The 14,973-nt window shown below is 55.8% G+C and overlaps 1 protein-coding gene across 3 annotated transcripts in view; it reads right to left on the bottom strand.

Moving 5' to 3' along the window:
* The window catches only part of SMYD2 (SET and MYND domain containing 2), a 68,806-nt gene that overhangs the window by 5,484 nt on the left and 48,349 nt on the right, over positions 1-14,973 (bottom strand). For 2 of the 3 annotated variants that reach the window (XM_049868082.1, XM_049868083.1), the window contains exons 7-11: positions 11,289-11,391; positions 7,286-7,396; positions 6,281-6,401; positions 4,902-5,079; positions 577-685 (exon numbers count right to left, since the gene is read on the bottom strand). In XM_049868082.1, coding sequence (XP_049724039.1) covers positions 577-685; positions 4,902-5,079; positions 6,281-6,401; positions 7,286-7,396; positions 11,289-11,391 — 622 coding nt within the window. The remainder of the gene's footprint in view (positions 1-576; positions 686-4,901; positions 5,080-6,280; positions 6,402-7,285; positions 7,397-11,288; positions 11,392-14,973) is intronic. The other variant, XM_049868081.1, reaches the window with a different exon arrangement.

Here is a 14,973-nt window from a genome sequence, read left to right as displayed (position 1 = left end):
ACTAGCACATCAAGCATCTGTATCCAACCCCTCTGATTTCACCGCAAATGGGTGCCGTAATTCTGTAAATCCTAACCCAAACCCAATCCACTGCAGTACAGTTGATATCGACTCAAAGTGGCCCTACAGGACAGAGTAGAAGTGCCCCATAGGGTTTCCAAGGAGCAACTGGTGGATTCAAACTGCTGACCTTCTGGTTAGCAGCTGAACGCTTAACCGCTGCGCCACCAGGGCTCCATAAGTCCTAAAGGGCAGACAAATGAAGAATTCCCTCCCCAAGGTCTCTGGCCCAGCCAGTGGCCTTGGCCCACTTCCAGGCTTCACAGAGGAGACGGCAGTACCTGCTTCTCTCCTCCCGGCTTTGGGATGGGCCTCCCAGTGTGAGCATCCTTCCCTTAGAGGGCACGGGTGCAAACACTGCCCTGGCTCAATTCCTTACCCCACCCACTTCCGCTCCTATGGCCAGAGGGTGGGTCAGGAGCTGGTCATTCTCCATTGTACACAGCCGTTCAGTTTATGGGCATGAGGGAAGCCTGCTAAGAAGGCCGTCATAAAACATCATGTCATAAAACATACCTTCTTCAGGGCTTTCTCTCCTGCAGCTTTGTTTTCCAGCCCCATGTACAGTCTTCCGAGCTTCAGCCACATGGAAGCCACGTTGAGGGAGTACAGAGGATAATGCTTACTGGAAGAAAAGAAGAGACAAAAGGCCACCTGGTCAAAGGCCGCTGGGCAGCACCCAGCGCGGGACCACTAAGCCTGCGGCAGCTGAGCTCATGGCCAAACTCTCCATAGCAGCCAGGCACCTCCAAACCCCGCCAGGTTCCAGGGAGGTGAGAGTGGATGGTTCGCCACTGCCTACCCATCACAGACACCTTTGTTTTATGCAGTTTATGTGTTTCTGAACAGCTATGTAAAAAACTACAGAGAAATTCTATCCCCAAAACATCGATAAACACAATGGCCAATCCACATGCAGATTTCTGTATTTCAGGTATACCCTAAGCAGGGTATTGAGAAAACATCTTTTAAAGGAAATGTCCCATTCACAAGGACAGCAAGTAGGCCTAAGCACTCACATTAGAGTGTGCCCTTAAAAGTACACACACCCCGATGCCTCTAGAGATGCTGCTTTCTGTCTTGCCTTGTACTGTCGGTTGGTTTTAACAAAGCCATAAGCTGTCTGAAGTCAGGAGAAGAGCTGTATCTTCTAGAGACGGCTTCTCCATTGTCCCGCAGAGCACTTTATATACAGTAGGTACTCCCCCTGGTTTTAACAGAGGCCTGCCTAGAAAAGGGCCTTTTCTCTAGAAACAGGGTCCAGGAGGCAGCTCAGAGCTGACTGTCAGAGTGTGTGTGTGTTGTGTGTGAGAAGGAGGTATTTATTTACAGGCAATTCTGCTCTACTGTGTCCTGGAGGCCTGCCCTAAAGAGACAGGTTCTAGCTCTATTCCTGAGCAGGAGGCAGGCATGCTGGCTGGAGGTAGCTGGACCTCTGGGTGGGCTGGAGGTAGAGCCGGACCTCTGGGTGGGCTGGAGGTAGAGCCGGACCTCTGGGTGGGCTGGAGGTAGAGCCGGACCTCTGGGTGGGCTGGAGGTAGAGCCGGACCTCTGGGTGGGCTGGAGGTAGAGCCGGACCTCTGGGTGGGCTGGAGGTAGAGCCGGACCTCTGGGTGGGCTGGAGGTAGAGCCGGACCTCTGGGTGGGCTGGAGGTAGCGCCGGACCTCTGGGTGGGCTGGAGGTAGCGCCGGACCTCTGGGTGGGCTGGAGGTAGCGCCGGACCTCTGGGTGGGCTGGAGGTAGCGCCGGACCTCTGGGTGGGCTGGAGGTAGCGCCGGACCTCTGGGTGGGCTGGAGGTAGCGCCGGACCTCTGGGTGGGCTGGAGGTAGCGCCGGACCTCTGGGTGGGCTGGAGGTAGCGCCGGACCTCTGGGTGGGCTGGAGGTAGCGCCGGACCTCTGGGTGGGCTGGAGGTAGCGCCGGACCTCTGGGTGGGCTGGAGGTAGCGCCGGACCTCTGGGTGGGCTGGAGGTAGCGCCGGACCTCTGGGTGGGCTGGAGGTAGCGCCGGACCTCTGGGTGGGCTGGAGGTAGCGCCGGACCTCTGGGTGGGCTGGAGGTAGCGCCGGACCTCTGGGTGGGCTGGAGGTAGCGCCGGACCTCTGGGTGGGCTGGAGGTAGAGCCGGACCTCTGGGTGGGCTGGAGGTAGCGCCGGACCTCTGGGTGGGCTGGAGGTAGCGCCGGACCTCTGGGTGGGCTGGAGGTAGCGCCGGACCTCTGGGTGGGCTGGAGGTAGAGCCGGACCTCTGGGTGGGCTGGAGGTAGAGCCGGACCTCTGGGTGGGCTGGAGGTAGAGCCGGACCTCTGGGTGGGCTGGAGGTAGAGCCGGACCTCTGGGTGGGCTGGAGGTAGAGCCGGACCTCTGGGTGGGCTGGAGGTAGAGCCGGACCTCTGGGTGGGCTGGAGGTAGCGCCGGACCTCTGGGTGGGCTGGAGGTAGCGCCGGACCTCTGGGTGGGCTGGAGGTAGCGCCGGACCTCTGGGTGGGCTGGAGGTAGCGCCGGACCTCTGGGTGGGCTGGAGGTAGCGCCGGACCTCTGGGTGGGCTGGAGGTAGCGCCGGACCTCTGGGTGGGCTGGAGGTAGCGCCGGACCTCTGGGTGGGCTGGAGGTAGCGCCGGACCTCTGGGTGGGCTGGAGGTAGCGCCGGACCTCTGGGTGGGCTGGAGGTAGCGCCGGACCTCTGGGTGGGCTGGAGGTAGCGCCGGACCTCTGGGTGGGCTGGAGGTAGCGCCGGACCTCTGGGTGGGCTGGAGGTAGCGCCGGACCTCTGGGTGGGCTGGAGGTAGAGCCGGACCTCTGGGTGGGCTGGAGGTAGAGCCGGACCTCTGGGTGGGCTGGAGGTAGAGCCGGACCTCTGGGTGGGCTGGAGGTAGCTGGACCTCTGGGTGGGCTGGAGGTAGAGCTGGACCTCTGGGTGGGCTGGAGGTAGAGCTGGACCTCTGGGTGGGCTGGAGGTAGTGCTGGACCTCTGGGTGGGCTGGAGGTAGAGCTGGACCTCTGGGTGGGCTGGAGGTAGTGCTGGACCTCTGGGTGGGCTGGAGGTAGAGCTGGACCTCTGGGTGGGCTGGAGGTAGCCGGACCTCTGGGTGGGACTCACTAGGCTAAGAGCCCAAGCCAGCAAGGCCCTGCTGTGAGAACAACCTCAAGGCTGAGATGCTCCCAATCTCTACTCTCTCTCTCCCCTACAGATCTCAAGAGGGACGTGTGCATGAGACCAGAGAAATTCCTTACCACCCTACAAGGAAGGGAAGGCTTTGAGATCACACCCAATTTAACAAATTCCATTTCTAAGAGCTGATTTGAGGACCTGGCTTCCCCTGGGGCTCCCCCTGCTGGCTAATCAGGGCAACACGGGGATAAGTAGAGGACAGAATTAGTGGAAGTTCAGACTAAACAAACCTTAGTCTCCAATCTTAGAACCTGAAAGAATATTGGGGGAGCCTAAGTTAGCTGGAAACACTCGGGGTGCTTCTTGAGCACACAGGTTTCCAGGCCTAATGCTGAGAGACTCTGATCCACTCCATCTTGGGGTGGCTCTGTAAATAGATAACGTAAGCTCACGTAACAGCACCCCGTGCTTCAGATCCAGGCCACCCAGTCCTGAAGTGGCTGGTCCGATGGCCGGAGACAACGCCGCGACTTCCTGCAGTCCTGGAGTGGCTGGTCCGATGGCTGGAGACAACGCCGCGACTTCCTCCAGTCCTGGAGTGGCTGGTCAGAAGGCCAGCGACAACGCCATGACATCCCCCAGTCCTGAAGTGGCTGGTCGGATGACCAGAGACAACGCCGCGACTTCCCCCAGTCCTGGAGTGGCTGGTCCGATGGCCGGAGACAACGCTGCGACTTCCTCCAGTCCTGGAGTGGCTGGTCCAATGACCAGCGACAACGCCGTGACTTCCTCCAGTCCTGAAGTGGCTGGTCGGATGACCAGCGACAACGCCGTGACTTCCCCCAGTCCTGAAGTGGCTGGTCGGATGACCAGAGACAACGCCGCGACTTCCTCCAGTCCTGAAGTGGCTGGCAGATGGCCAGCGACAACGCCATGACTTCCTCCAGTCCTGAAGTGGCTGGTCCGATGACCAGCGACAACGCCGCGACTTCCCCCAGTCACCCACCGTACGGTGTATAACCATCTTGGCCAGGCGACTTCCTGTGGCTGTTGTTGTTAGGTGCTGTCGAGTCCGCTCTGACTCACAGCGACCCTGGGAACAGAACGAGACACTGCCCGGTCCTGTGCCATCCTCACAATCATTGCTGTGTTTGTGCCCATTGTTGAGCCACTGTGTCAGTCCATCTCACTGTCACCATTTGTTACCATTCCAAATTAAAACCCAATTTATTCATTCTGCCTAGGGATGGCAGCAAACCATCACCTCCAACCAACTGCCCCCGAGGCCCCGCATTTGCCAACAGGGGCTGCAATCTGAAAAAGCAAAAGGTGTTAGTAATGATGGAAAAGCAGGGTTTCCAAGACCACCAATTACTGATTAGTAAGTGCCATTTAACTCGGGAGGGGTGATGGGAAAATAGGCAAAGCAGTGGCTTTCCATCACTGCCCTGTATTAACTACTATGGATACAGCCCTGGATGGCCCTGTGCCCAGTGCCCCCGAATAACCTCGATCTGCCTCCTGGGGGTCTCCTCCAGATGGTGGAGGGACGAGCCTGGCCAGACGGAGCAGCACCCTACCCTGTCCCTCCAGATGTGGGTGCAGAAAGGAGACAGCTGTTCTAGGCATGTCCCAGCAGGGTGCAGGAAGCAGAGAAAGAGCCGGGGTACACATCCCGAACCAACACGCTCCGTTCCGTCCCAGGACGGGAGAAAAGCCACTGCAGTCACCTGTAGGGCTGGATGATCTTCTGTCCGTACCGCAGGGCGCCCTCCCAGTCCTGCATGTACAAGCAGACGCCCATGGCCTGGTACATCATATGAAGCATGTAGACGTTACTGTCCTCAAACACCGAGCTCATCTTCTCCTGGCTGAGCGCGCACATCTCCAGCAGCTCACTAGGGGGCGCTGTGGCGTCAAGGAAATGACAGGCCAGGTGCAGGCCGCTTGGGGGCTTAGGCTGGGTTCAAGGGGTTCCTTTCGTCCGCTGGACCCCCACCCTCACCCTCTGAAAAAGTGAATTACATAAAACCAAGCAGAAGTGAAAGGAATGACATTTTTCTTGAAGGAACAAACTAGGAAAAACTCAAAACCTCAAATGTGAAACAAAACTAAAGAATTTCAGCCACAAGGAACAGACCCTCAGATTAGATGTAAACAACACTGATTAGAATCACAGACCTGCAATCTCCTAATTGAATTCAAACCCTCACTCAAGGCAGGAAGCTCTGAGCACTACAGACGGGGCATAATTAAGGAAGGGGCCCCACCACGGGAAAGTGGGGAGAGACACCAAGCCTTTCTCAAATTTCCTTCTGTGGGTTTTAGTTCTACACGTTAGAGTACAAATCCAATTTCTTTTCGATTGCCAAGAGAATGCTATCATGCTGTCACTGGGTGTCACTGAGTAGATTTTCGACTCATAGCAGCCCCATGTGACAGAGAACTGCCCCACAGGGTTTTCTAGACTAATTTTTATGGGAGCAAACTGCCAGGACTTTTTCCTGTGGAGCTGCCGGGTGGGTTCAAAACACCAGCCTTCCGTTTAGCAGCAGAGCACTTAACTGTTGTGCCACCAGGGCTCCAATGTGGTGGTTAAGAACAGAGACTTTGGTCGTCAGCATGCCTGAGGCAAAATCTCGGTTCTCCCACGTGAGCTGCGTACCCTTGGGCCATTACTTGATAATCTGTGAGCCTGTGTTGTCATCTGCTAAATGCAGCCATAGCACCCCTCCCTCCTGGTGTCTGTGTGAAGGTTGGTAGAGATAATGTATGTAAATTACTTGGCACTGTGCATTGCCCGAAGTAAAATACCCTAAGTAATGGCCTTCAACAAACTAGTTCTTCACAGTCTTAGAGAATGAAACTCTTCCACCAGGTTGAGCTCCTGAGCAAACTTGTCAAATAAGCAGAAATAAGAACTTCATTAACTTTGCCTATGGCTGGCACCACCTGATGGGGTCAATAAACCTTCACACACTTACCAGGAGACATTCTTCCTCCAAAATTCAGAATTTTAAACCCATCTTTCTCCTGACCCCCCCTTCTCAAATGCCCACGCCCTCCTATCAGTGAGGGGCGGTATACTGTCAGGACAGTTGAAGGATATATTTGTAGTGCTTGGCTCTCCGGAATTCCTCAATGACATTCCGGGCATATCTGACCATGTCACGGATGGCTTCTGCCTTTGGGGGATCAGTGAGCTTCCGGATTTCCACCTTGGCGTTATCCTGAGCAAAATGTCCAAAAAGGCAAAGGGTTACCTCCCAGGGAAACCACACTGATGGAGAAAGCTCGCAAATAACCCATGTTTCCCTGTGAAGGGAGATGGACTTGCTCTTCCAGGGTTACAAAGGAACAAAAGGAAACCAAGCAATCCATCTAAAAGACATCCAAAACAAACTAGAAAAATACTATCTAACCCAATTACCTAACCCAAAACCCAATGCCACTGAGTAAATTCGGACTCATAGTGACCCAGTAAGACAGAACCGAACTGCCCCATAGGGTTTCCAAGGCTGTAATCTTTACAGAAGCAGACGGCCACATCTTTCTCCCACAGAGCGGCTGGCGGGTTCAAACCACCCCGCTTTTGGTTAGCAGCTGAGCGTTTAAGCACCAGGGCTCACTAATTATCTAGACAACCCTTATTTGGGAAGGCTACCTAGAACGTGTTTGCTGTGAGCAGATATGTCTGTTCCCACATCTACAAACCAAGAGAATAAAGATGAACGGCACCGATAGAGCAAGAACTCAGGCAAAGGCAGGGAAAATTCCACGTATCCTGGTGAACGGGTTGGAAAGCCTGAAAACTATTCCCATGTGCCCTTTTCCTTCCCCTCTCTGTTGAGAGTCATTTCGTCTCAAGAAATAGCCACTTGGCAGATCCTTCTCTTACTCGTACGAATGGAAACATTCTCGCCAGCTACCAGGAGCAGGTTTGAACAGACACCTGGTCTAACTGGATTCTTCCGTCTGGCTGTCTTGATAAGGCTGGCTTAAAGGGTCAAACGTATCCTTGAGGACATACTCCAAGTGGGACAAGAGGGCCTCGCTCTGCAGAGGTCTGAGATGGAGGACGTCGCCGTGCCTTGGCTGCATCAGTGGAGCTTACCTTGTCTTTGGTGGTACATTCCTGGCACTCACAGGTGAAGAAATAAGAATCTCTCAGCCGGTCATTCCTGTCTTCTGTTGGATACAGGAGGTCAATATAGCTGGTGAATACCTAAGGAGTCCAAAACATTGAAGCTTTAATTTGCTACAGCTACACCCAATCCTCCTAGCGACCCTAGAGGACAGAGTAGAGCTGCCCCATAGTTTCCAAGGAGTGCCTGGCGGTTTCAAACTGCCGACCTCTTGGTTAGCAGCCGTAGCACTTAACCACTACGCCACCAGGGTTTCCCACGGCAGTGGGTTTGGTTTTGGGGTTTTTACACCCAACCCTTATCATCCTGCAAACATTCTGCAAACAGACGCTGTCTGCTTTAACATACCGAGTTCCTCAAACTGGCCAGCTGCCGGTGAGTTGGTCCTGACTCACCGAGACCCCGCGTATGTCAGAGCAGGACTGTGCTTCACAAGGTTTTCAGTGGCTAATTTTTCAGAAGCAGATCACCAGGCCATTCTTCTGAGGCACCTCTGAACCACCAACCTTTCATTTAGCAGCCGAGGGTGTTAACTGTTGACACCACACCCAGGGACTCCTTTTAAACTAAGAAACCACCTAACGTTCCTCCTTGTGGTGGAAAGAAATTCTGCAACGTGGGCCTCCTCGTCCCACCTTCTAGAGAATGAAGGAGCCCCTAAAACAGTACATCAGAGGCTGAAAGGATCCCTGCCTCTTTTCTGCCCCAAAGAGAGCAAACCGTGTGTTTGTCCCGGCAGCATGTGTTTTCACCTCGTGTATAGAAGCACAGGCCACAGAGGGCGAAGAGCCAGCTTGTCCGGGGGCTGGGCCTGTGCTGCCTGCCTGGCCTTCACCTGCCTGGCCTTCACCTGCCTGGCCTCCACCTGCCCGGCCTTCTCACCTGCCTGGCCTTCACCTGCCTGGCCTTCTCACCTGCCTGGCCTTCACCTGCCTGGCCTTCTCACTTGCCTGGCCTTCACCTGCCTGGCCTCCACCTGCCTGGCCTTCACCTGCCTGGCCTTCTCACTTGCCTGGCCTTCACCTGCCTGGCCTCCACCTGCCTGGCCTCCACCTGCCTGGCCTTCACCTAGCCTCTTTCATTCCGTGGTCTGGGAATGTTCCGATGCCGATTTCAGTGCCCTCGCTGCTGGATGAGCACAGGGGAGCCCGGGGAAGCAAACCCTGAGAGGGCTCCCTCTCTCCTTAAGTCAGCTGGCAGTGGAGCAAGACACTCAGCACAGCGGGCTGGTGACCGGCAGCTCTGGGTGGCGCTGTGAGTCCATCTAGAGAGGACACAGCTTCTAAAACACCAGTCTGCTGCTAACCGACCCTGTGGGCAGTTCCCGGCCCTTCCAACTGGGCCAGAGAGCTGGAAAACCCTTACCTTTGGGCTCCCTGCTTTTTTCTGTTCGGGTCTGTAGCTAAGACTTGGAGTATATGGATGGGACCAGCACTTAAACGTCCATTACCTACTGGCTGGGATGGCACTTGCTGACCATCCCACACAATGAGGCGAACATCTGACTGAACAGATGGGCTTGAAAAACCGTCAGCGAGCCAGGCACCCCAGACACCACCGGGCTGGCAGGAGAAGAGGCTCGGAGCTGGGTGCGGGCAGGGCACCCAAGCTCTCCCCAACCCGAGGGTAATACTGGGGACCTCGTGGCTCATTTGGACACCCTGGGCAATGGGCGCCTTTCTCTTTCAAGAGCTTGTAACCCCCAAAGTACTACCTTCCCAGGTATTCAACAAAGTTACAGCATCTTAGATTTGCAAGAACAGGGGGCAAACAAACAGGATGCAGCGTGCCCTGCCTCACATGGCGAGAGCCTGAACATTTCCTTCCACAACGGTTGAGACACGTGATGCAGTGAGGAGAAGGGCCAGAGGATGGCGACAAAGGCCAGTGTCACGGCCCAGCCAGGCAGTCCAGGTGACAACAACCTGCTCCTTTCTCGTCAGCCACAGAACACTGGGGCCTGACCACTTACATTCTGACGGGAAGTCTGTTTTAATAAAACAGGCATCGGGGAGTCTCCAGAAGACACTCAGAAACCCAGACACCCTGACCCACCACGGGATACCCTCGTCACCGTGAATTTAGCAAAGGACACGAAATCCCATCTGTATACTCGGCTTCTGGCCCCGGCTCAGCTGTGACTAGTCAGCAATTTGAGAGAAATCAAAGCGTTGCGTTTACCATTTAGCACACTGACAGTTATATTTGAAATTTCAAATATCCAGACAGGCACCTCAAAATAGCATTAAAATTATTAAACGGAAATTCAGTCTAAAACGTGCAATGACATCCCTTAAAAATTCAGGGGTCTGGCTAGGGGTTTTATTATTTATCTAAGGACATGCAGCATATACAGAGCAATGCACCTGGCAGGCCTTTCAGGGTGAGGTAACATCCAAGGTGGTCACAGAATCAGTGCTGGTATCACACGGAGGAGAGGACAGGGAACCGCTGAGCAGCCGACAGAACACAGCTCTTCTGACAGGTGTGGCCACTCACCTGCTACGCTCTCCAAAAACAACACTGATGATGCCTCTCGGAAGTCTCCAGGTGGTACAAGCGCTTAATGGGCTCAGCTGCTAACTCAAAGACTAGAGGTTTGAGTACACCCAGACGTGCCTCAGAAGAAAGGCCTGGCAATTGGCTTCCAAAAATCAACCACTGAAAACCTGTGGAGCACAGTTCTTACTCTGACACACATGTGGTCGCCATGAGCTGAAGTCGACTGACGGCAACTGGTTAAATGGTGCCTCTAATCCCTGGTGGCACAGTGGTTAAGAACTCAGCTGCTAACCAAAAGGTCGGCAGTTCAAATCCACCAGCCACCCCTTGGAATCCAGATAGAGCAGTTCTACTCTGTCCTATAAGGTTGCCATGAGTCAGAATCGACTCGACAGCAACAGGTGTTTTTCTAATTCATAGCTTGCCCCATTCCCCCAATCATGCATACAACCAGCCGTCTGAATTACATTTCTAAAAAGTGAATTACAGGCATGGAATAGGTTCAGTGCAAAATGCCAAGTGTCATTTGGAGTTGTAGCTCTTCAGTTACTACTGGGTTCTTGCTGTCTGTTAAAGAATGGTGCTTTTCACTGCTTTTGGCAGGGGAGGGAAACAGGCAAAATTTCACTATTTAAAACAAAAAATGCTCAAACTCAATTGTTTTGCAATAGGAATACACAGACTCTAAAGAGAATCAAAAAGTTGATTCTGGTTATTTTGGCAATTTCCTTTCTCTGCAAATCTCTATGAATCTTCACAAGAAATACAGCTCAATTGAATTCATTCTTTCCAGTTTCTTCTTGATGAAACAAGAAATGGTGGGCACCAGATGGAAGCCCTGAAGTGTGCGGCTCCAGGGACCCCAGCCGCAGGTCACAGATGTGGTCATCAGCCCCTTGGAGAGCCTGAGGACTGACCTGGAATCGCTCAGGGCCAGTGCTTTCAAGTGACTGCAGAGATGGTCTAACAGCCCTTTAGCCCTTTCAAGACCCAATTCTTTTCTGCTTTGAATTTTGTTGATACTACCTGTTTTCATTAATGGAAGCATGCCAGATTATTGAATGTCGTTGAATTTTTGGTAGGTATTATGGATTTTTTTGCCCCCTCCAAAAATCCTACCCTCCAAGTCCCGAGGAATATACGTTGTGCCAGTAATTCTACCCTGGATGTCCCTGAGAGTCCAGAGGGACTTACGATGTCCCAAATAAAAATTTTCAAAATTTCTTTCTCCCACCAAAAATACCCACACCTCATACAACACCCTGTAGAAACAGTAATTTGCAGCACATGCCTGTTTTTCAGTTTCAGTAATCAAGACCCCTTACGGCAGCACACACTGTCAGGGAGAAAGCAGCGTCCCAAGGAGCCTGAGAGGCGGAAAAGGCGGGCGGGCAGCCGTATATCCCACCAGTCGTGTTAAAGCGCCCGTTGTAAGCACACTGCCACCTCCACCCGTGGTCAATCGCTCACCTCGTCTCCTGGGCTGATCTCCTGTACAGCTCTTACTTCTGCCAGGGTCCCCTTGTAGGTCACAATCACATTGGGGCAGCAGCTGTGATTCATCAGCGCAACACTGTCAATCAGAAGAGAAAGTTGTACTTTCTCAGCGAGGCAGGGAGGCTGTTTAAGTGACTCCACTTGGCTGCTCACTTGCTAAGTTAGAGCACCTGCATCTTTGTGACACAGAAAAAACTCTAATAGTCGGCTGTCATATTCTAAGGGGTTGTTCTGCGTGCAGTTATTATCGTGTCTAATGTCTTAACCTTTAACAGAGTCCTGGTGTGGCGCAAACGGTTATGTGCTTCACTACCAGCCGAAAGGTTGGTGGTTCACGCTCACCCAGAGGCACCTCGGAAGAAAGGCCTGGCAACCTGCTTCTGAAAGGTCACAGCCTAGAAAACCTTACAGAGCAGTTCTACCCTGTACACACGGGGTCACCATGAATCTGAATCAACAACTAACAACAACCACTTTTAACAACTTCGAAAAGTGAAATCCACCACTAAAAACAGTGACATCTAAGCCAAAAAAGAAACAACAATAAAACCCCATAAAAATTCATTCCTGTGAGATACCGGACTCAAAACCCAACAAAAAACCAAACCCAGCGCCTCTGAGTCAATCCCGACTCACAGCAACCCCACAGAATGTAGCGGAACTGCCCCCCAGGGTTTCTCAGGCTGCGTATCTTTACAGAAGCCGACTGCCCTATCTTTCTCCTGCAGTGCCTGGTGGATTTGATGACAGAACCTTTTACTTAGCAGCTGAGCGCTTTAACCACTGTGCCACCAGAGCTCCCCAATACCTATAGAAAACTGCTACTCCAGTGCACACTGTAAAAGGCAAATGGGTTGTCATTTTCCAGCAGCGTTTTACATAGTGGACTGTTTCCACTGTGTTTTTTTCTGATGCTGAGAAACTGCCACCATGGGGGACTCCAGCTCCCTAAGGGCTGCTTGTGAACCCCACCCCTGCCCCCCGCCCTGCAGGACTCCAGCTCCCTAAGGGCTGCTTGTGAACCCCACCCCCGCCCCCCGCCCTGCAGGACTCCAGCCCCCTAAGGGCTGCTTGTGAACCCCACCCCCGCCCCCTGCCCTGCAGGACTCCAGCCCCCTAAGGGCTGCTTGTGAACCCCGCCCCCTGCCCTGCAGGACTCCAGCCCCCTAAGGGCTGCTTGTGAACCCCACCCCCGCCCCCCGCCCTGCAGGACTCCAGCCCCCTAAGGGCTGCTTGTGAACCCCACCCCCGCCCCCTGCCCTGCAGGACTCCAGCTCCCTAAGGGCTGCTTGTGAACTCCCCTCCCCCCTGCCCCCCGCCCTGCAGGACTCCAGCCCCCTAAGGGCTGCTTGTGAACTCCCCTCCCCCCTGCCCCCCCCCACCCTCCAGGACTCCAGCTCCCTAAGGGCTGCTTGTGAACCCCGCCCCCTGCCCTGCAGGACTCCAGCTCCCTAAGGGCTGCTTGTGAACCCCGCCCCCTGCCCTGCAGGACTCCAGCTCCCTAAGGGCTGCTTGTGAACCCCACCCCTGCCCCCTGCCCTGCAGGACTCCAGCTCCCTAAGGGCTGCTTGTGAACCCCACCCCTGCCCCCTGCCCTGCAGGACTCCAGCCCCCTAAGGGCTGCTTGTGAACTCCCCTCCCCGCCCCACTCGCCCTGCAGGACTCCAGCTCCCTAAGGGCTGCTTGTGAACCCCACCCCTGCCCCCCGCCCTGCAGGACTCCAGCCCCCTAAGGGCTGCTTGTGAACTCCCCTCCCCGCCCCACTCGCCCTGCAGGACTCCAGCTCCCTAAGGGCTGCTTGTGAACCCCACCCCCGCCCCCCGCCCTGCAGGACTCCAGCCCCCTAAGGGCTGCTTGTGAACTCCCCTCCCCCCTGCCCCCCCCCCTCCAGGACTCCAGCTCCCTAAGGGCTGCTTGTCAACCCCACCCCCTACCCTGCAGGACTCCAGCTCCCTAAGGGCTGCTTGTGAACCCCGCCCCCTGCCCTGCAGGACTCCAGCTCCCTAAGGGCTGCTTGTGAACCCCACCCCTGCCCCCTGCCCTGCAGGACTCCAGCTCCCTAAGGGCTGCTTGTGAACCCCACCCCTGCCCCCTGCCCTGCAGGACTCCAGCCCCCTAAGGGCTGCTTGTGAACTCCCCTCCCCGCCCCACTCGCCCTGCAGGACTCCAGCTCCCTAAGGGCTGCTTGTGAACCCCACCCCTGCCCCCCGCCCTGCAGGACTCCAGCCCCCTAAGGGCTGCTTGTGAACTCCCCTCCCCGCCCCACTCGCCCTGCAGGACTCCAGCTCCCTAAGGGCTGCTTGTGAACCCCACCCCCGCCCCCCACCCTGCAGGACTCCAGCTCCCTAAGGGCTGCTTGTGAACCCCGCCCCCTGCCCTGCAGGACTCCAGCTCCCTAAGGGCTGCTTGTGAACCCCGCCCCCCGCCCTGCAGGACTCCAGCTCCCTAAGGGCTGCTTGTGAACCCCACCCCTGCCCCCCGCCCTGCAGGACTCCAGCCCCCTAAGGGCTGCTTGTGAACTCCCCTCCCCCCTGCCCCCCCCCACCCTCCAGGACTCCAGCTCCCTAAGGGCTGCTTGTCAACCCCACCCCCTACCCTGCAGGACTCCAGCTCCCTAAGGGCTGCTTGTGAACCCCGCCCCCTGCCCTGCAGGACTCCAGCTCCCTAAGGGCTGCTTGTGAACCCCACCCCTGCCCCCTGCCCTGCAGGACTCCAGCTCCCTAAGGGCTGCTTGTGAACCCCACCCCTGCCCCCTGCCCTGCAGGACTCCAGCCCCCTAAGGGCTGCTTGTGAACTCCCCTCCCCGCCCCACTCGCCCTGCAGGACTCCAGCTCCCTAAGGGCTGCTTGTGAACCCCACCCCTGCCCCCCGCCCTGCAGGACTCCAGCCCCCTAAGGGCTGCTTGTGAACTCCCCTCCCCGCCCCACTCGCCCTGCAGGACTCCAGCTCCCTAAGGGCTGCTTGTGAACCCCACCCCCGCCCCCCACCCTGCAGGACTCCAGCTCCCTAAGGGCTGCTTGTGAACCCCGCCCCCTGCCCTGCAGGACTCCAGCTCCCTAAGGGCTGCTTGTGAACCCCACCCCTGCCCCCTGCCCTGCAGGACTCCAGCTCCCTAAGGGCTGCTTGTGAACCCCGCCCCCCGCCCTGCAGGACTCCAGCTCCCTAAGGGCTGCTTGTGAACCCCACCCCTGCCCCCCGCCCTGCAGGACTCCAGCCCCCTAAGGGCTGCTTGTGAACCCCACCCCCGCCGCCCACCCTGCAGGACTCCAGCTCCCTAAGGGCTGCTTGTGAACCCCACCCCCGCCCCCCGCCCTGCAGGACTCCAGCTCCCTAAGGGCTGCTTGTGAACCCCACCCCCGCCCCCCACCCTGCAGCACTCCAGCTCCCTAAGGGCTGCTTGTGAACCCACCCCCTGCCCTGCAGAAGCCCATCCAAGTCTCTCTGCACCTCAATCTCCTCATCTGGAAAATTGGGACATTGCTGCTCCTGCTGTCACTGTCTGCTTTTCAGGGACAGCAAGGAAGATAGACAGATTCGCCTATGCGAGGGGCTTTGAGCTTTCTGATTATATCAAGGTCAAAGTTCTAAGAACAGAAATTTCTAAACTACAGGGAAAAAGTGCTTGATCTCTGAAAATGCTGCCTTTGAAATCACAATG

The sequence above is a fragment of the Elephas maximus genome, chromosome 24 (assembly GCF_024166365.1).
Source record: "Elephas maximus indicus isolate mEleMax1 chromosome 24, mEleMax1 primary haplotype, whole genome shotgun sequence".
NCBI lineage: Eukaryota > Metazoa > Chordata > Mammalia > Proboscidea > Elephantidae > Elephas > Elephas maximus.
The sequence above is the reverse complement of the archived record's forward strand: the minus strand, read 5'-3'. Positions and strand labels throughout refer to the sequence as shown.